We start from the raw sequence: 20,583 nt of genomic DNA, 5'->3' as shown, positions 1-20,583 counted from the left end.
GCAAAGGGCTGGGGGACACAATACAGACACAGAGGCTGGTGATAGTATTCAGAACTAGCCTCTGAGTCCTAATAGCATTCTTCAAACCAACCTCTGGTTCTCTTTAAGAAGCAAAGTAATGAACAGACTATATTTTTCATTTACCAAATTAATGTTCTACTGCAGTACACCTCCCCTTTTCTCTGTATTCAGCTAGTGGGCAGGGCAGTTTGGTGTGACCATACAACACCCAGAGTAAAAAGAATAGCAGCTGCCAAACAACTTTTAATATCATTACATTGCAGTAGTATGAGCTGGTGGGACTTGTAGTCACAGCAAGTAAGTGTTAAAGGTCTATAAAACCTCAGCTTGGTAACAGGAGGGTAGAGGCAGGAAAGGTCTAAAGTGAAATTTATAGTCAGAAATCCACCTGAGTAGGCAAGCCACACCATTATCATTTCTAAAAATGGAGTTTTGTTTAACCAGTTCAGGTTCCTGGCAATTTTGACATTTCTATTGTGTTGCTATTGACACAATTATATCTACAGTATATATTATATACTTATGTCATCTAAGTGATATATTTTTTCAGGACAATCTAGACTTTGTGTCCTGCATACTTGCGTGCATCATTGGCTTTCATTCCTGCACATTAACTTTCAAGAACTTTAACCAGTTCACCCCCAAGGGTTTTTATCCTAACGGACCAGAGCAATTTTCAGTTGTCAGCGCTCCTCCCTTTTATTCCCTAATAACTTTATTACTACTTATCACAAGAAAATGATCTAAAACCTCGTTTTTTTCGCCACCAATTAGGCTTTCTGTGGATAGTACATTTTGCTAAGAATTTTTTTATTCTAAATGCATTTTAATGAGAAAAACAGAAAAAAAAAAGAAAAAAATCATTATTTCTCAGTGTTCAGCCTTTATAGTTTTAAAATTAAACATTCTCCTGTGGATAAAACAAACACGTTTTATTTGCCCAGTGGTCCCGATAATTAAACCGTTTAGATTATGTCCCTACCACAATGTATGGCGACAGTATATTATTTTGAAATATAAGTGGTTATTTTTCTGTTTGTTCTGGCCATAATTACAAGCCCCTGTGTAATAAATTAAAATTAATTTTCCCCATAAAATATAGAATAAAAAAAGTCCCTAAGGCAACTATTTATTTATTTTTTTAGCTGATTTTTTTTTTTTTTTTTTTACAAGTGTTTTTTTTGGGGGGGGAGGGTTGGAAGTGTAATTTTATTAATGATGTGTATATACTTGAAAATGTATGTATTTTGTAGGTGTAATATACTTTTTGGCCACAAGATGGCGCTAGTGAACACTAATAGGACGTGTTCACTTTTTTTTTTTTTTTTTACACTTTATTAAACTGTTACATTTCCTGTTTATGTGAATGGACGTAGCCGCTGTTCGCGGTCACGTCCATTCACTCCAGGCACTGCGATTGGGTAGAGGACTGTTCGGTCCTCTTCCCCAATCACCCAGCACGGGATCCCGACGGTAATGGCGGCGGTAGCGGCGGACACACGGCGGTAGCAGCGGCGGGAATGCGCGACGTATTAAAACGTCATGTTGCTGTTAATAGCGGTAAGCATGACGTTTTAATACGTTAGGATGGCGGTAAATGGTTAAGTGGTTTTAAAGAAAAAAAAAAAAAGAAAAGTGTGGAGAGCAGAAAGTTCAGTTTGTTTATCAAGTAAACTGAGGTGAGAGCTCATCTGGCTAATGATGGGACAGCTGCATGGATCCCCGATCCAAAGGGTCTGTACAAATTTGTATATGGTCACCCGCTGAGATCGTGACTGGATCCCTCTAGCAAGTTTGGGGCCCAGTGCCATACAGATCAGGGCTGCTGTATGTTTATCTTCAGTGCCTTGAAACTAGTGTCACAAAATGTTTATCCTGTAAGAGTTGCTGTATGTTTTGTATCTTTGATTAGTTTCTGTTTTTAAATGGATACAATTTATCAGCTTATCGCATACAGTGTCTGCTCAACTTTTCAAACAATTTAATGAGTGGGTTTATTCTGTCATGTAGGCATCCCCAACTTCTTTGAAGGGTTCAGCTGGAACAGCAGGCAGTGCCACCAGCATCTCATCAACCGCCAATGTAAATGACTCACCTGCCAGCCGGCAAGCAGCTGCCAAGCTTGCCTTACGGAAACAGTTGGAGAAGACGTTGCTGGAAATTCCCCCTCCTAAACCACCTGCCCCAGAACTCAACTTCCTTCCAAGTGCAGCCAATAATGAGTTCATATATCTGGTGGGACTTGAGGAAGTAGTGCAGAATCTTTTGGAGACACAAGGTGAGCTTAGTAGAAAGGAATATTGGCTATGAAGCATGCATTTGTCCATTGTATTATTATACAGTACTGGACATCTTGAGTTTCTCTACTTTCAGTGGATGTCCTCACTCCTTTTGTGTCCTACCTGATCTTGCACCTCCATTACTGTGCACCCATGCTATGCATTTGAGTGAACCTAACTTGTCTAACTCCATGCTCCCATCCATTGACTGACTAAGCATTACCTTGTACTCATACTGTGCTGTGTGATCTGGTTTTCTTGTATTCCTCTATTGTCATATTGCTGTATGTCACCCCTAAATATTGTCTGTAACCTAAATTAATGTCCAGCGCTGCGTAATATGTTGGCACTTTATAAATACAACAAATAAATAAATAATAAATAAATGTACGGTTCCAATCTCTACAATTTAGTGCATTTCTATTATTGCAAACCTTATCAAAATACATTTCTTTAATGTCTTGGCATCCTTTGTCTGTCTTGCCCAACTTTTAAACTATAGATCAAGGTGTATCTCCTAGTACTTGTTTTACTGTGTGTCCCCAAAAATAAAACTGTGTGTTATTAACCTTTGCACCAAAAGATGTTAGGGCTTACTTTCAGGGGATGTATAATATTTTTTTTATGAACACACAAGTTTTTGTGCTGTGTCCTCCTGCCTTCCCCACTGTGCCACCTCTTCATCTGCTGGATCCACCTCTTGTGTGCCCTAGTGTCCCCCTTGTACCTTTAGTGATATCCCCGTCTATACCCATGTCCTCCAATATGCCCCTGCACCCTCTTCTTTCCCCAGCTCCATGCCGCTGTGTCCCCAAGCTTCAGAATATGGGAAATAAATAAGTAAAGCAACTTGTGTCTCTGGGCTCCAGTAATAACACAAGTTGCCATACTTTTCCCCTTACTCCCACTAGGGCTTACTTTCAGGGTAGGCTAGGGCTTTCAGGGGATGTCTTCATTTTGGGGAAAGAGGGTAGTCTTTTTCAGACTACTTTATACTCCATCATTAAAATTAATTTCATGCTCCATAGAATTTTAGGGTCATGAAAGCAAGCAACAACATTGCTGTTGCAATGACGATTTTCTTTGTACAGTTTGTTTGTAATTTTGGAAAAGTCTTGTTCATCCTGGTTTTTCTAAACACTGTTATTTTTTTGTACAGGCAAGACTGTTCCACAACCCCCTTCCCATGAGCCTTATAGTTGTTCCCAATGCAAAACGGACTTCACCAGCCGCTGGAGGCAGGAGAAGAATGGGACCATAATGTGTGACGTGTGTATGACCTCTAACCAAAAGAAGGCTCTAAAAGCTGAGCATACCAACCGACTGAAAGCTGCCTTTGTCAAAGCTCTACAACAAGAGCAGGAGATTGAGCAAAGGATACTACAGCAGAGCTCTTCTCCTGCCCAGATCAAGACTGAGCATTCTGTGCAGCATCACACTCTGAAACAGGTGAAAAATAATGCTTATATTTGTATAAGATGTATATATGAATACTTGTCACTGAATATTGTAATTGTCTGAGCAGGTGCCTGAATCAAGCAAAGATTTGCCAGTCAAGCAAGGACCTGAGATTAGGTGGGCCAGTTTTGTAGTAGTTATTGGGTTGGCAACAACCCAAGTCCGAAAGGACTGTGTGCTATGAAATCCACTTTATGGTAACGGTTTCTGAACACAATGGCTTACCTATTCCAGTGCTTCTCTGTTTCAACTGAGAGTATACCATGTTGACAAGATTGTTTTGGGTTCATTTACAAATCTAATATCCCAAATCCAGTTATTCAATATTGCACAACAGTGGTCAGTCTTCTGAAGACTGCCTTAGTGGTCAGTTGTGCAAACCTCCATAGCTTTACACAAATTAATATCTTTGAAACACGTTAAAGGGACCTTGAACAGATTTGAAAAAAAGGAAATCTACACTTGAGGCTTCCTTCAGCCCTCTGTAGTCCACAAGGTGTCCTCTGGGTCCCCTCCGTGGTCCCGCTGGCGGCTTCGGTAGGTGCGCGACTTTGGCCAAAGTCGCACATGCGCTGTCCAGGCACCCAATGCATCCTCACACCTGTCGCATGCGCGGTACTCGAAAGACTAAACTGCGCAGGACCATTAAGGCGACAGGTGTGATGACATGCATGCGCCACTTCAGCCGAAGTCATCAGTTTTACGGAACCACCACGGAGGGGATCCAGAGGACAACAAGGGACCTCTAGGTCTACGGGGGAGTGGAGGAAGCTCCAGGTAAGTTCAGATTTCCTTTGTTGAAAAAAACAAAAAAATAACACTTGCAAGTATACATGAATGGGTAGAGAAGACCCTGCTCATTCGAGCTTTTAGTCTAACCTGACATTTTTGTCAGGTTGTTACTGTGTATTGAAGGACCACTATTGCGAAAATTGTATAATTAATCATACATGTGTACACATACATAAAAGTACATTTCTTCCAGAGTAAAATGAGCCATAAATTACATTTCTCCTATGTTGCTGTCACTTAGTAGTAGAAATCTGACAGAACCGACAGGTTTTGGACTAGTCCATCTCCTCATGGGGGATTCTCAGGGTTTCGTTTATTTTGAAAAGCATTTTATGAATGGCAGTTGCTCTGTCCAACTGCCAAATCAGTGTGCAGGGAGGCTGGCCAGCATCTTTGTACGAATCCTTCTCAGGGAGTGTCTTTATAAAGAATAAAGGCCATGCTTAGAATCGCCCATGGAGAGGTGGACTAGCCCAAAACCTGTCGGTAATGTCAGATTTCAATTCCTTACTGTGACAACATAAAAGAAAATTAATTTATGGCTTATTTTACTCTGGAAGACATGTACTTCTTATTTGTACATGTACACATATATTTTAAATGTTAAAATTTTTGCGATAGTGGTCCTTTAAGTGTGCCTTTTATACACACTGCATACAGGTATGCATTGGTGTAATAGTGTTCACACACCCTCACCAGCCCTCCCAAGCATAGGTATGCTTAAATTGCTCACTATAGACTCTGGCTTACCACCCAACATCCTCTCTGACCACTCTAAACGCCAACATTAAGTTGTAAAAAGAAAAGTTCCAAATAAATATAAATGGCATAAAACCTTTATAAGATCAATTAAACAAGTGGTTCACTTACATTTTCTTCAGTTTAAAAGCATTTAAATGGAACCAAAGACAAACTAAAGAAAAGATGTTATACATACCTGAGGCTTCCTCCAGCCCCATGCGCACGGAGCGCTCCCACGCTGCTATCCACCGCTGCCCGCAACTACGAGAACCGGCTCCCATCACTGACTTCATCAGAGCCAGCTACACAGGAGAAGTGCGCCCTCTACGTATCTCTCCAGCGGCTGCTGGAGAGATACGCAAAGAGCGCACTTCTTCTACGCTAGACTGGCTCCGACTGACGGAAGAGCGGGGTGCCGGGTCTCATAGCTGATGGCGGCGGCGTGGGAGCGATCTGTGCGTATGGGGCTGGAGGAAGCCCCAGGTATGTATAACATCTTTTCTTTAGTTTTGTCTCTGGTTCTCTTTAAAAAATCCTCACAGCTGCTCACAAGACCTGGTACTTCTCCTTGTGCAGGCTGCCTCTTTTGATATAGCTAATAACATGGAAGGAAGAATGAACATAGCCAATTAATAGTGTCTCTGTGTCACCCTCACAAACTCCACCCAACGTGTTTTTTGTTTTCAGGGGCTTGGAGGTGGATGGGGGAGTGCACTATTTCTATCACTCTTACTGTTAATTGATGACTTTTTAACCTTTTCTTCTTATGACATTTCTTTGAAGGAAAACGGTGAGATACATTCCTGACTTAAATGGTTGACAGCTGTATGCAGAACCCATTCTTAACAGGAAGTGTTAACACCTTATGCTGGGTATACACGGCTCGATTCTGAGCCATTTAGATGGCTCGATACATAATTTCCGACATGTCGGATCTCCCGCCCGATCGTTTCGCTGCTCGATTACACATTGAAGACAATGCAAAAAGATAAGAAAAACGAGCGGAAGATAAGAGAATCTCCTGCGTAATCGAGCAGGGAATCGATCAAGTGGCAAAATCGAGCGGTGTATGCCCAGCAATAAGGTCTGTACACACGCCGGACTGGAGGCAACGACAGGTCCGTCGTCACCTCCCGCTGGGTGGGCGTTCCAGCGACAGTCCAGCGTGTGTACGCACTGTCGGCGGACTGATACGGCTGTTTCTGAGCGATCCGCCGGGCGGATCACGTACACACACCGGACTGTCGCTGGAACGCCCACCCAGCGGGAGGTGACGACGGACCTGTCGTTGCCTTCAGTCCGGCGTGTGTACGGACCTTTAGTCTGCTGACAAAGATTGGATTTCTTTCTTGCAGACTTCCCATATCATCTGAAATGGTAACTGGAGGAGAATCTTGATAGGGAGGATACACAGCAATCAACGGGTTGTAACCCACCCTCACACTATTTAAAAAAAAGTTTTCCTGCCTTGACTTTTACTTGTGTAGCCACCCTGGCGTTCTATTTCCCCAGGATTTCCGTGCAAAAAGTGGTTCAATTAATTTCCAATAATTTTCAACCAATTTTTTTTTTGTAATCATTTTTTTTTTATATTGAATTCAATACAGGATATTGTATTGAATTCAATACAAAAAAAAAGTGTTTGCTGTGAGATTTTGATGATGCTGTGACACTGGTGCCATTAACGCCGATCGACGGGGGACATGTGATCGCCAAGGGAGAAGAAAAATCCGCCAAGGGACATGAAAGAAGGCAGTGGGGAAGCTATCAGTGGTACGCGACGAGGGATGAGCATGCCAAAGGTGAGTATAAGACCCAGATGTATTAGCCAGATGTGCAGCCAGGTGTAGTTAGCCAGATGTGCAGCCAGGTGTAGTTAGCCAGATGTGCAGCCAGGTATAGTTAGCCAGATGTTTGGCAGGTGTATGAGACAGATGTGCAGCCAGGTGTATAGGAGACATATGTGCAGCCAGGTCTAGGGAGTCATATGTATAAGGGAGCCAGGTTTGCGGGTGCCTCTGCCCCCCCCCCCCCCCATTGCCTCCGATGCTGTGGCCGGGGGTCTCCACTTCTGTGCTGGCTGGTAGTGGCCGGCAGGGATCCCCTCTGTGGGAGGGCGGGTATCTCCACACTGTGCATGCGGGTGGCCCTTCTATGTGTGCGGGGGGGCGGGTATCCCCTTCTATGGGGCCGGTCGGGGACACCCCCTTCTGTGCGGGGGGGAGGGGGGTGTCCCCTTCTATGCGGGCTGTGGGCCTCTCCCTCCTCTTCCCCCCCCCCCCCCATCCCACCCTCCCGATCCCCCGTGCCCCCCCATCCCGTGTCTCCCCCCTGTCAGCAGCCCTGATCTACTCACCTGAGGGCTTTCTCCTGCGGCGGAAGCGGCGCGCCTCCTCCATCGCGAAGTCTTGTGTTCTCTGTAATTACAGTACGCGGCTTGGTGACATACAAAGCCGCGTACTGTAATTACACAGACCGGGACTTCGGCGATGGAGGAGGAGGGTGTCCATCGCGGCCGGCGCAGGAGAAACATCAGGGCTTCTGACAGGGGGAGACACGGGATGGGGGGGGCACGGGGGATCGGGAGGGGGGGGGAGAGGCCACCCACAGCCTGCATAGAAGGGGACCCCCCCCCACACACACACACACACAGAAGGGGGTGTCCCCGACCGGCCAAGACCAGCCCCATAGAAGGGGATACCCCCCCCACCGCACACACAAGTGTCACCCGCACGCACAGTACGGGGATCCCCCCGGCCCCCCGCACAGAGAGGATCCCCGCACCAGCCACCCGTCGGCACAGAAGGGGAATGCCTGCACAGCCCCACACCTTCTTTGTCCCGCCGGCTGCACAGGGATTCCCAGGGTGGCTGGATGCTAGTTCTGTATGCTGTGGGTAGCACAGATCGCTACCCACAGTGTGCTGACAGGCATCCAGCCATCCTGGGGAATCCCTCTGATGAGGGAAAAGTGCAGCCGGCGGGGCAGAGAAACAAGAAATCTCCCTGGCGGTATTGACGAGCTCAGCTCGTCAATACCGCTTTCAGCAAGTTTTTCCTGGACGAGCTGAGCTCGTCAATACCACCAGGGTGGTTAAAGTACACCGGAACTGAGAGGGATATGCAGGCTTAGCATATTTATTTCCTTTTAAACCATGCAGATTTCCTGTCATCCTGTCCATTTCTTTGGCTGCAGTAGTAGCCAGATTGCATGCCTAAAGGAAGCATGTGGTTAATCCAGTCAGACTTCAGTCAGAGACATCTGATCTGCATACTTGTTCAGGGTCTATGGCTAAAGTCTTATGCTGGGAATACACCATATAATTTCCATCAGATGGGTTGAAAATTTCTGACAGGTCCGATCTTGATTTTTTTTGATAGTAGTGATCAGAAAAAGCAATCGAAATCAGATCTGACGAAAATTATCTATCGACTCCTCTATCTGGCGAGAAATTGTATGGTGTAATCCCAGCATTAGATACCGGGGCAATGTGACTGAAGGCATTTTTGCAAAAAAAAAATCACTTTAGAAGAGGCTTCCCCGTCCCCCTCAAGCTCGCCGGTCCAGCACTGGGGACCGTCTGAACCTGTTTGACAAATGCTTGTTTGTTCGCGCAGCCACACTCCCATCTGTGAATCATGATGGCCTCCCTGCATGTCAGTCTGCACAGTAGCTCTGAGCCACTTGTGCAATGCTTTTTTTTGTCTGTGCACGAGTGGCTCTGTGCTACTGCGCAGGCAAGAGCCACACTCTGTCATGTGTAAGGGTGCAAAGATGAAGAGGGTCCCAGCTGGCAGCAGAGGGGTCATGGAGGGATTGGAGAAACCAGAGGCTTCCCTCTACCCAGGTAAGTATGTACATTTTTTTTTCCTTCATAAAATCACAGGTTTGCTTTAATTGTTGTTTTTTTACTTTAAAAATATATAATCTTTTTCTTCCATTTTTTAAGAGCCCCACACCAATATCCCGTGGATTATCAGGGACCACACGAGGTGTTCTGCATACGTTCCCCGCTACGACCAAGCTGCACACTGCAGCCACCATTGCCAACAGACCGATTAAACCTGGAGAGCGTCCAATGAACAAAACTAACCTGGTACATGGAAACTGGAAAAAGACCCCAATTAATGCAGGTGGGCATCATTTTAGTTTTTTTCTGCCTTATCCTCTATAGAATTTTTATAGATGTTCAAGAACATAACTTTAAAGAGTACCCGAGGTGTTTTCATTATCTAAAAAGTAAATTTTTAGATTGAAGAAAGCAAAGCTTCTGCATCCTTAAGAGGGTTCACATGCTGTCTTCCACTGCCCGGGACCCTCCAGTTGATCGGGCCACTTCTAGCAGGAGCATGGCCTTGCTGAAGTCATGCCTGTGCAGTAGCTCCAGTTTACTGTGCAGGTGTGGCTGTACTGCTCAAGTCCAGTACGGCCAAGCTCTTGCTTGGAGAGTAGCACCGACAAGCCCTTGTTTGTAATCTCCCTCGGTTATGGGAGACTGGGTACACCATGGGGAGCCTCATTAGGATGTAGAGGCCACCCTCGTATTGGGTAAGCATGGAATTTTGTTTTCACGCTTTGGTGCACTTTTTAAAAAGAAAATTACATTTTGCATATAGCGTATTTATTTTTCTGTTTGTGTGAACTCATGTTTGCTGTCATTCTTTAACTAGAGCCATAGTGTGGATTTAATTCAGTGAATGAAGAGTGAAATAGTGCTGTGAAACCAAACTGCACTTGGCTTATGTAGGCTTGCAGGAAGGAGTTTTTCAGCCAATTAAAGGCACAAGCTGTGCAAGTATGCTCTAGCGTGAACAGCAGCGACTGAAAACCAACTTGCCCATAAAAAGAAAAAAACAGTGCTTTCACATATTTGCAAATACAGAGACCATGCTAAGGCTCTGGTGTCTTGATTCCTAAACTTTCATTTCCCAAATTTGGGAACAATTTTCTAGTTTTCCTAACTTGGGCAATGCAACTGCAGATAGTGCCACTGTCCTCTTCCACTGGGAAGCACCAACTGCAGTCACATCCCAAGCAAGCACATTGAACCTTATAAACTGAGATTGAATTGGTAAGCGTTCTAAAAACTAACCAAGACATGCCTTCATAGGGCCATCTCGACCACAAAAGTGGCACATACTGTGCAAGTAAATGCCACCTTCATGTCCTCCAGGGCTAAGCATGGCAATCTTGTCTAACATATCTGCAGATGTATGTAGCCTGTGTTTGTATTTTTCTTTTAGGGGTGGGGTGGTGTAATTTATTTTTATGGAGGATAGTTATATTGGCTTTCAGTTGCTGCTATGTTTGTGCTGGAATATACTTGGACAGCATGTTACTTTATCTGGCTGAGAAACTCCTCCCTTTAGCTTTACATAAGTAAGGTGCAGCTCTGTTCCAGCGCACCGACCATTTCACTCTTCATCCACATGGCAGATTGTGGATTTAAGCTTCTGCACTCTAGATATGAATGTTAGCTACATAAAGGCGTCAATTCACCAGAGGTTACCAACCTATTTATCTCTTGGGAGGTAATTTACCTCCTGTGATATCTCCAAATAGCAATTCTCCAGAAGTATAGGGGAAAATATCGACAGAGAGAAATGCAAGAGATAAATGTGAGATAAGTATGAGATAAATAAGTGATAGTTAGTAGTTAGTTTTTCTCCAAATCACAATTCACCAGGGAAGAAAGGGGGTGTGGCCATTCGTTATTTTTTCCTCTCTTTATCCCCTGAATGAACCTGGAGATATCGTGGTTTTCACACAGCAGCTGCTGCTGTGGAAGATGGAGCCTTTTGAGCTTACTCTGTTAGGCCTGGTGCACACCAAAAACCGCTAGCAGATCCGCAAAATGCTAGCAGATTTTGAAACGCTTTTTCTTATTTTTCTGTAGCATTTCAGCTAGCATTTTGCGGTTTTGTGAAGCGTTTTTGGTGTAGTAGATTTCATGTATTGTTACAGTAAAGCTGTTACTGAACAGCTACTGTAACAAAAACCGCCTGGCAAACCGCTCTGAAGTGCCGTATTTCAGAGCGGTTTGCGGTTTTCCTATACTTAACATTAAAGCAGAAACGCCTCCGCAATCCAAAATCTGCAGCAGCCCGGGAGTATGCGTTTCTGCAAAACGCTTCCTGCTCTGGTGTGCACCAGCCCATTGAAATACATTACCCAAGCGTATCTGCAGCCGCAAGCGGATCACAAAACGCACCCGAACCGCTCTGGTGTGCACTAGGCCTTAGAGCTTGCTTCTATTATGAGGAGACGAAGGCGCAGGAGGAGGGTCTGTTTAATCGCCCCTCGTATTTTTCGTGAGAGAACAGTTCTTGATCATTTTACTGAGACAGAGGTGGTGAAGAAGTTCAGACTCACTCGTGATATGATTTATGATATGATCCGGCAGTAAAAGGCGGGAATACTCTGGTCAGGTAGTGGTAAAACTCCGCCTCCTACCCACAATACTTCACTTTCAAGCTTACAGAGAGGAAAAGTATCCCATGTAAATCATTAATACCGATTACCTAACTCTCTGCTTTCTCACACTTTCCTCATGCATATCTCTCCATTATCCCCTGCTATCGAACACTTTTCTCTCTGTCCTCTCACACTGGTGAATTGACTCCAGAGTGTTAAAATACCTCATGAGATAAACAACCTACCTTTTTTCTCTTAGTAAATCCTCTCTGGTGAATTGACGCCAAAGTGTAACATTTCCCATGTTACATACAGCATGTGAAACCTTAGCTAAGTTTCATTGCCAACCCTTACCACAAACTATTCAGCACTTAAGTATATGTAACTAATGTGTAAACACCTCCCTCCCCTCCCAAATTATATATGTAAATCTGCCTGAAGAAAGATTATTCTAGTTGCCTTGTGCAGACTGCCTGTATCCTCCTTCCTTGATATAGCTAATAACCTGGAAGGAAGAATGACCTTAGTCATTGTGTGCAACAGTATCTGTCCTCCATTCCCATGTATATGAAGCCTATTGTTTATAGAATTGTGCAGATAGTGTTCTCTCAATTAGCCTGTGCAGAGAGATATTTTCCTGAGAAAGGGCTACAGATGCAAACAAGTAAACTTGTACTATAATATTTTAGCAACATAAGTACATTTTAATATGTATTGTTCCTCTTTGCTGGGGACTTTTCTTGAATTGTTACATGAAATGGGTATAATTGTTTTCTATAGGGCAAACTGTAAGTCACAGAGTCATAGCGACACAACAATCAAAGAAACAAACAGTGGAGATGCACAGGGGTAAGCAAAACGAGCAACTTTATTGCTGCAACAAAGTTGCCTGAACATGTCCTGCAGCATTTGTTTTATTAATGTTTTTTAAGTACTGTAACAAAAAATGCATTTACACAGGGAATTTTACAGGATACAAAAAGGTAGGTAATTCTTCAGCAGATTTCTGGACATCTTTTGGTGGAATTTGTGATATTGTTTATGACCAGCAATGGGGTTGGTGAACATTTTACAAATTGACTATAACCTGTTCATAAGTGTAGCATGATTGTTATTGTCACCCCTCAAATTTTTAAAGTTATTAAAGTCTTTAACAATAAACACTTACATTCCAGACCATTTTTCACAAAATAAGCCTGAAATGGGCTGCCCTTAAGTTTGTAAAGTTCCATTTAGTAGTACAGTGCTCTTAGGGCCCTTTCACACCAAGTCCATTAAAGGGTACCAGAGATGTACCCTAGCTAAAAAAATGAAAAAAGTTATACATACCTGGGGCTTCCTCCAGCCCCATACGCGCTGATCGGTCCCACGCCGCCATCCACCGCTGCCCGCATGTACGAGAACCGGCTCCCATCGCTGACGTCATCGGAGCCGGCCGCAGGAGAAGTGCGCCCTCTACGTATCTCTCCATACACTACTGCAGAGATACGCAAAGAGCGCACCTCTGCTACGCTTAGACTGGCTCCGACTGACGGATCAGCGCGGAGCCGGTTCTTGTAGCTGCGGGCAGAGGAGGATGGCGGCGTGGGATCGATCAGCCCGTATAGGGCTGGAGGAAGCCCCAGGTATGTAGAACTTCTTTTTCATTTCAGCTCTGGTTCCCTTTAAGTTGCAACATACCATATCACATTGCAACGATTTTCCTATGGGTCCGACGCAGTGTATTAAACTGGTGTCATGTGCCTTTACAGTGGGAGTGAAGCATACTCTCATTGTGCTGTATGCTTCCCTGTATAGTCCCAACACCGTGTGAAAGGGCTCTTAATGTGCAGTCTATACCATTGAACACTTTTCTTTACTTCCTTTGATCAGAGCTTGACATTAATGCAGCTTCTTTGGATTAAATAAAAAATGTCACTGTTCAACTTGTTAGACCATAAACCTGCCCCTTAAAAATCCCATGGGCCATAATTCTCACAGTACCGTCGTAGAAATAACTGGTTCACTTCTTCATCCTATACCACATACTCTTCCATCCCATACTCTTTCCTTCATCTATATCTTCAATTCTGGGTTGCTCCCCTCCACACTCTCTCCTCATATTATCTACTAATAGTAAACTGTCATTATTACCCGACCTTAGGTCAGGCACTTAGTCTATTCTAATCAATAAAGTCTATTCCAATAGTTTATGCAGATGGTTTATTTTGGCAGGTGTAAGTGACCTGGTTTGATCATAATGCGCACAGTGCTAAATCACTGAACCTGTATTTCAGGGAGGGATCAGAATTGAGTGTGTGGGAACCACAGATGATTTCCCATAAGTGGTTTGCTACACGATTGTGCGTTTTTGGTTACAATTAACGCATGCATTTTTTACAGTAGCCATTTATGAGATCTATAAAAAATATGCTTTGTGCAGAAAAGTCATGCATTTTTGTAATTATTTTATTTTATTTACGGTAACACTATGCAGAATCGCCAATGCCTTCCCGAAACCGCAACGGCCCCATAGACGATCATTAAATGCGTTGCAGATTTTCTCCAATGTGATCCCTGCTTTGAGAGTCTCGGGGCACGCATGCGCAGTAGCCACCGATTGGTAGCAACAGGCCAGCTTTGCGGGAGTCGCCGCTGCTGCCTGGAGGGACCTGGATTGGCATTGTGGGCACATGTTAATTTAAGATTCCCTTTAAGTGTATTGAGGTTTTTCCACCCTTGTGCACTTTAGTGTTTAGGCACCAGATTCCCTGTTTATTTTTTTAAATCACGACTTCTATAAAATTACCAGACAGTCCTATTCAGAATGTAAAGCACAATCTGCACGATACGATTCTTTGTACGATTCGATTACGATTCTATTAAATCCGACATGTCCGATCGGGATTTGATTTAATTATGTTTGATTTGTCATTGCAAAACAATGACAAATCGAAATTGCATCGAATCGAATCCCGATCGGACATGTCGGATTTCATTGAATCGTAAATAGAACCGTAATCAAATCGTACAAAGAATTGTATCGTGTAGATTGGGCTTAATTATGAAGTTTAGCTCACAGGACTTAGCGGGCACAGTGGATAAAGTGTCATTGGTTTTTTTCTGGCTTGTTCCTTTATAGAAAACTTAAAATAGAGGTAGCGCTCACGGTGGGTTTCATACAACTAAATGACTGTTAAACATTTAAAACATTGTTAAAAGTCCATAAAAGAAGGAACAGTTCTTCATCAATTCAGACAGCCTGCAAAACTTCAGATGTATGGAGGCCACCACCAACACACTTTTTGTGCCACGCACCGCAAAAAAAAGACCAACCAATGGTCTATATACGCCTTGAGACCGTTCCCGGGTCGTCCCCCACCTCTCTGGCAACAAGTGAAAGAGTTCCTTCCTTCAAGCCGACTTGTCCTCTTGATAATGCACCATACCTCAATAAAAAACTTCATATAGTGCAATATTGCTTTAAAATTTTTTTATTAATAAACAGATGCACTCACATGCTCCTCTTTAAAAGAATCGCTCAGAGTGATTTATATACACGGGCTCTCCCCCGTAATGATGGCCAGAGCTGGCAGGCTCCGGATACGTGTGTGGTCCCTCTCTCCGGAGCCTGCCAGCCCTGGCTCGGGAACGGTCCCAAGGCGTATATAGACCATTGGTTGGTCTTTTTTTTGCGGTGAGTGGCACACAAAGGGTGTTGGTGGTGGCCTCCATACATCTGAAATTTTGCAGGCTGTCTGAATTGATGAACTGTTTCTTCTTTTATGGACTTTTAACAATGTTTTTAATGTTTATGTAAACAGTCATTGAGTTGTATGAAACCCACCGTGAGCGCTACCTCTATTTTAAGTTTGACATATATTGTATGGAGGAGGCGTACTGGTGCTTGTCTGATTTAAGTTTGCAGAAAGACTGACATTTTGCTGAGAGCGCAGACCTCTTGTGACTCATTTTGTTCCTTTATAGAACATACAGTACTTGCAGTAACAAGGTCTTGCATAGAGCTTTTTGAGTTATAATTAATGCAAATAATTTCTAATAGACTATTTGATTTCAAGCCTGGCTGTACTGATGGCCATCCCATGTGTTTTTAAAATTCAGTTTTTAACATTGTTAAAGTGGATCCGAGGTGAACTTTTACTCATTGCTTAATTGTGTGTTCCTTTCCTATTGTTTATAGGGCATTCCTCAAGCCAAATACTTTTTTGTTTTTAATACTCTAATTCCCTATAAACTAAATAAACCACGCCCACAGTTTTTCAGAGAGCCTTGGCAGTAGCAAGGGCTTATGGGAGCTCAGTCTGGGCAGGAGGGGGAGAAGGTGTTACTAGCCATTGATTTCAGAGGAGAGGGGGGATTAGGTTTTTTCACAGGCTGATTGCTTAAGATACAGATAAGCCTGCCTCTGTGTAATTATTACAAACATAGCTGCTGTCATTGCATCACAGGAAGAAATAATAATTTTCTATTAAAGCGGTTTGCAGCTAGATTTGCTGTGTAAACTATCTAAACTTTAGAAAAGATATATAGACAAGTTACTTGTCATAGTTAGTTTTTCATCTCCGGTTCCGCTTTAATAAAGTTTAGTTATAATTGAATCTGTTGGATGTTATCAAGTAGTTACTATCACACAAGCCAGTTGTTTTATATACCACTTCCCACTTTATTTGGGTTTACTGGTTGTACTGAGTTTACTGTCACATTACTGTGAGTGAAGATTGTCTGACATCTGCTCGCTGTATTTAGAATTGCATGCATTCTATTATGCAAGTGGCTAAAATGTTTTAGGGACCAGTCACACTAAAAGCGCTTTTCTGAGCACTTTGTGATTAGCGCTTTTTGATTTTAATGAAAGTGAATGGGAGCGATTTTTAAAAAGCACTAATCAATCACAAAGCGCTCAGAAAAGCGCTTCTAGTGTGAATGAGCCCTAATGCTGTGAATACACGGGTCGATCCGGCAGCCGATTAGCCGCCGGATCGACCCCAGCCGCGTCCGCGCATGCGTGCTGATCGATTGCCACTCGTCCCCGCCGGCACTTCCTTATCAGCGCTCGATTCCCTGCCATTGTCCGCCGGCGGGGATCGAGCGGGCGGGAGTCGAGCGACTTGATCAGGCCAGCTGTATATTATCAGCTGGCCGGATCAGCTGGTCGATACACGGTACAGAAATGTACCGTGTATCCCCAGCATTACAGTAGAATCCCTTTATAGTTAACTCCAAGGGACCAGGAAAACTAGTTAACTATATCAGAAGATTACTATATCAGAATTGGTCATACAATGTATATTTATACAGACGCATTTGCTGGGACCCGAGGACTGCGTTTACTATAGCAAGAGGTTTACTATAGATTCTACTTTACAATCAATTGGCTCCAGGCTTAAAACTCAAGTAGTTAAAGCGGATCCGAGATGAAAAACTAACTAGAACAAGTAACTTGTCTATCTTATCTAAAGTTTAGATAGTTTACACTTTTCTCCTATGTTGCTGTCACTTACAGTAGGTAGTAAAAATCTGACAGAAGTGACAGGTTTTGGACTAGTCCATTTCTTCATAGGGGATTCTCAGGGATTTATTTATTTTCAAAAGCACTTAGTGAATGGCAGTTGCTCCATCCAACTGCCCAAAAAATTGTGTAGCGAAGCTGGCCAGCATCATTGTTTAAATCCTTTAGGGAATATCTTTATTAAGAATAAAAGCCTTGCTGAGAATCCCCTATGAAGAGATGGACTAGTCCAAAACCTGTCCCTTCTGTAATTTCTACTACCTACTGTAAGTGACAGCAACATAGGAGAAAAGTAATTTATGGCTCATTTTACTCTGGAAAAAACATGCTTCTTATTTTTCTATGTTTGCACATATTTTAAATGTTACAATTTTTCACCATAGTGCCCCTTTAAATGTAATGGGGCCTAACTGCCAATAAGAATGGTTGCTCCAGGTGGTATAGTGTTTGACTATTACATAATGATTTTGTAAAAAAAAAAAAAAAAAAAAAGTTTCCATATAGATTGTTTAAGGTCTGTGTTATATTATGAAGGTGTTCAGAGAGAGCTGCATTTCCAAAGTCTTGACAAGTCTTCATAGACCATTGAAAACGTAGTATGTGCTGTATTTGTTAGGTAAATGTTCCTTCTCCTATTCTCCTTATAACGTATTGAAATATTTACAAGTTACCATGTGTTTTGTGCATTTGTGCAACTATCTGATCTGTGTACTAAATACTTTGTATTTACTTGTTTTTAGGAGGAACATTAACTTTTGTGAACCCCGGCCTCACTGTGCATAAGCCAGCAGCTGTGGATCGCCAACGGGAATACCTCCTAGATATGATTCCCTCCCGCTCCATCACCCAGACCTCTACGTGGAAATAATGCGGCCTCTAGCACTGACAGAAAATACAAACAAATTTAGAGAACATGAATAACAAGAAAGGACTGTTTACCCATATTGTCCTTCAATGTGCAGAAGGATTATCTTGTCCAACACCTCTCCTTTCCATTTTTATTACATATGGAAACCTTGATAGCAACCTGCAAGTGAGGTGTTGGGTGTGCTTTGTTCTAGAAAATGGAGTTCACAGGAAAAAGATACTTCATTTTTGTTAATTTTTGGGTTGATTGGCAAGTGTCATGGATTTTCATAACATTCTCTTGCTCCAGAAAACCTTTTCCTGCATTTAATTTCCCCTAATAAAGCTACTTCCTGTTCCAAAGTAAAGAAGGCATGAAAGAGTTCTCTGCAATGCAGTTTGAAGGTTTAACAGGATTTTGTTTTTTTAACTTCTTCTTCTTCTTCTTTTGTAAATTTTGAGGTAGCGGACTTTTTTTTTTTCGTATCCGCCTGGTGGAATTTATCAGGTCCACTTCTGATTCTGGAGCACAACCGATCCAGTCAGAACAAAAGCATTTGTTAAATGCGACAAATATAGTTCTATTTAAATAGCTCTATGGATAAAAATGATTATGCTCCACAGAATGTGCTGCTGTGGATGACCCGTTCATTTGACATTCATTATCTGAAGGAGGATATTTGAATACAACTGTTTTTCCACTCTAATCCAGTTTGCTTAGTTGTCACTGGACTCAAGCTTGTGAAGGGTTAGAGGACACTATATGAGGTTGGTTCAAGCCTCCATCTTAGGTAAACTGCTGCATTATTCTAGAATTAATTTGATTTTCAGGCTGTTTTAAATTTTGCTGCCCTTACTCCTGTCTACTGACTTTGCAAAAAAAGAGGAAAAAAGTTGCAACAATAAAATGGAAAGCTGAATGGGACAGTCTTACGTTTTCCCTGTGTTCAGTTTCATTGTGACTGAGCGATGACCCCAATTTTGCTGGTAAACAATGTTTCTATTTAAGGCCATTTGGAAGTGTCGGGATTTGCAGAAGAGTAGTATGTCAAATGCTAAATCCTCTCTTCCCTTTACAATGTTTATGTTAAACTTTTTTTTTTCTGTTGTGTGGATATAACTGTTTAGATACTCTTTTGATATATGCAGTTGTTTAGGGGGTTAGGGATTTTTTTTTTCTTAATTTTTTTTTTTTTTTGTGGGGAGGGGGGATAAAAGCCCCAGAATTAAATTTTTGTGTGTGTATGGTGTATTAAGATGAGAGACTGATTTTTTTTTTATTTTTTTTTTCATTCCACAAAGTAGGACTATTTCAGGGGAATTTTTTTTCTCTTAATTTTATTTACATCACCCCTTCCCCTTTTCATCCATCCACATATTTGAAAAGAATAAGGCACTCAGGTGTTTAGGGGCAAAACTTTATAACTTGAATAATCTGAACCTTCTGGATGCCTTATTGATTTAGAGGGTCTGCTTTCTTATTTAATCACAAATGCACAAATGTTGGAAATGCCCCTCGTCCACTTGCAATTTTATCATATATCTGTGTTCTGTGCTCCTGATATGCTGGGCTGTTGCAGAAGGTTGCATCCCTTAGACCACCTACAGAACACACATATATGATGTACAACATCTCTTCAAGTTTCAAATGGTTTAGCAATTTATACATTGAAATGCTCCCCCTCCTTCAATTCATCTTGCATTGTAAAACTGGGAAGAACCTCCATTAGAATCTATTTATGCTTGGTTGATGTGTACAGTGTTTGCATAAAAAAATGATCTGCTTGGCCAATCTGACGAATACTTTAAAGTGAACCTGAACTGAAAATAAAAAATCTAAATAACCATACTCAGGTCATACTTGCCTCCTGTATAGTCTACTACTCAACCACTTTCTCTTCTGTTGCGTACCATTTGTCCACTGTGATCAGTGGAATTTTCCATCTTCCATTTTAAAAATGGCCATGACCCCCAACAGCTTCCTGGGCAGCACACTGTTAAACTGTAACATCGCCCACTTGAGCCATAGGGAAACATGGACATTACCTTGCACATTCAGTTGTAACTGACAGCTGCTGATGTATAACTGACAGCAACTGATATATTTCAGTTCTGAAAAAATATTGTCAGAACTGGAAGGGATCATTGTCAGAAGAAAATGGAGAGCCTCTAAGAGGAACTGACAGTGAGGTTAGTATGTAATATTCATTTGCAGCTATGTCGTGTTTGTTTTTAAAAGGAAGGTTCAGGGACTATGAAAAAAAAATAAAAATCCTTATCCACTTACCTGGGGCTTCCTCCAGCCCGTGGCAGGCAGGAGGTGCCCTCGCCACCGCTCCGCAGGCTCCCGGTGGCCGGCCAGGCCGGGCTTCTTCTGCGCTCCATTCTGCGTTTCACGCCGGCGCGCTGACGTCATCGGACGTCTTCCGGGCTGTACTGCGCAGGCTCAGTAGTGAAACGCAGAATGGAGCGCAGAAGAAGCCTGGCCGCCGGCCAGGTCGGGTCGGCCACCGGGAGCCTGTC

The 20,583-nt window shown here is 42.8% G+C and overlaps 1 protein-coding gene across 5 annotated transcripts in view; it reads left to right on the top strand.

Moving 5' to 3' along the window:
- GATAD2A (GATA zinc finger domain containing 2A) overlaps positions 1–19,191 on the top strand; it is a 160,867-nt gene extending 141,676 nt beyond the window's left edge. For all 5 annotated transcript variants that reach the window (XM_068234179.1, XM_068234177.1, XM_068234181.1 and 2 more), the window contains exons 7-11: positions 2,032–2,299; positions 3,460–3,749; positions 9,241–9,424; positions 12,486–12,554; positions 17,955–19,191. In XM_068234179.1, the coding sequence (XP_068090280.1) occupies positions 2,032–2,299; positions 3,460–3,749; positions 9,241–9,424; positions 12,486–12,554; positions 17,955–18,082 (939 nt within the window). In that variant the 3' untranslated portion in view covers positions 18,083–19,191. The remainder of the gene's footprint in view (positions 1–2,031; positions 2,300–3,459; positions 3,750–9,240; positions 9,425–12,485; positions 12,555–17,954) is intronic.
- Positions 19,192–20,583: the final 1,392 nt, after the last annotated feature.

Source organism: Hyperolius riggenbachi, chromosome 1 (genome assembly GCF_040937935.1).
Source record: "Hyperolius riggenbachi isolate aHypRig1 chromosome 1, aHypRig1.pri, whole genome shotgun sequence".
Lineage (NCBI taxonomy): Eukaryota > Metazoa > Chordata > Amphibia > Anura > Hyperoliidae > Hyperolius > Hyperolius riggenbachi.
This window is presented reverse-complemented; position numbering and strand designations above follow the sequence as displayed.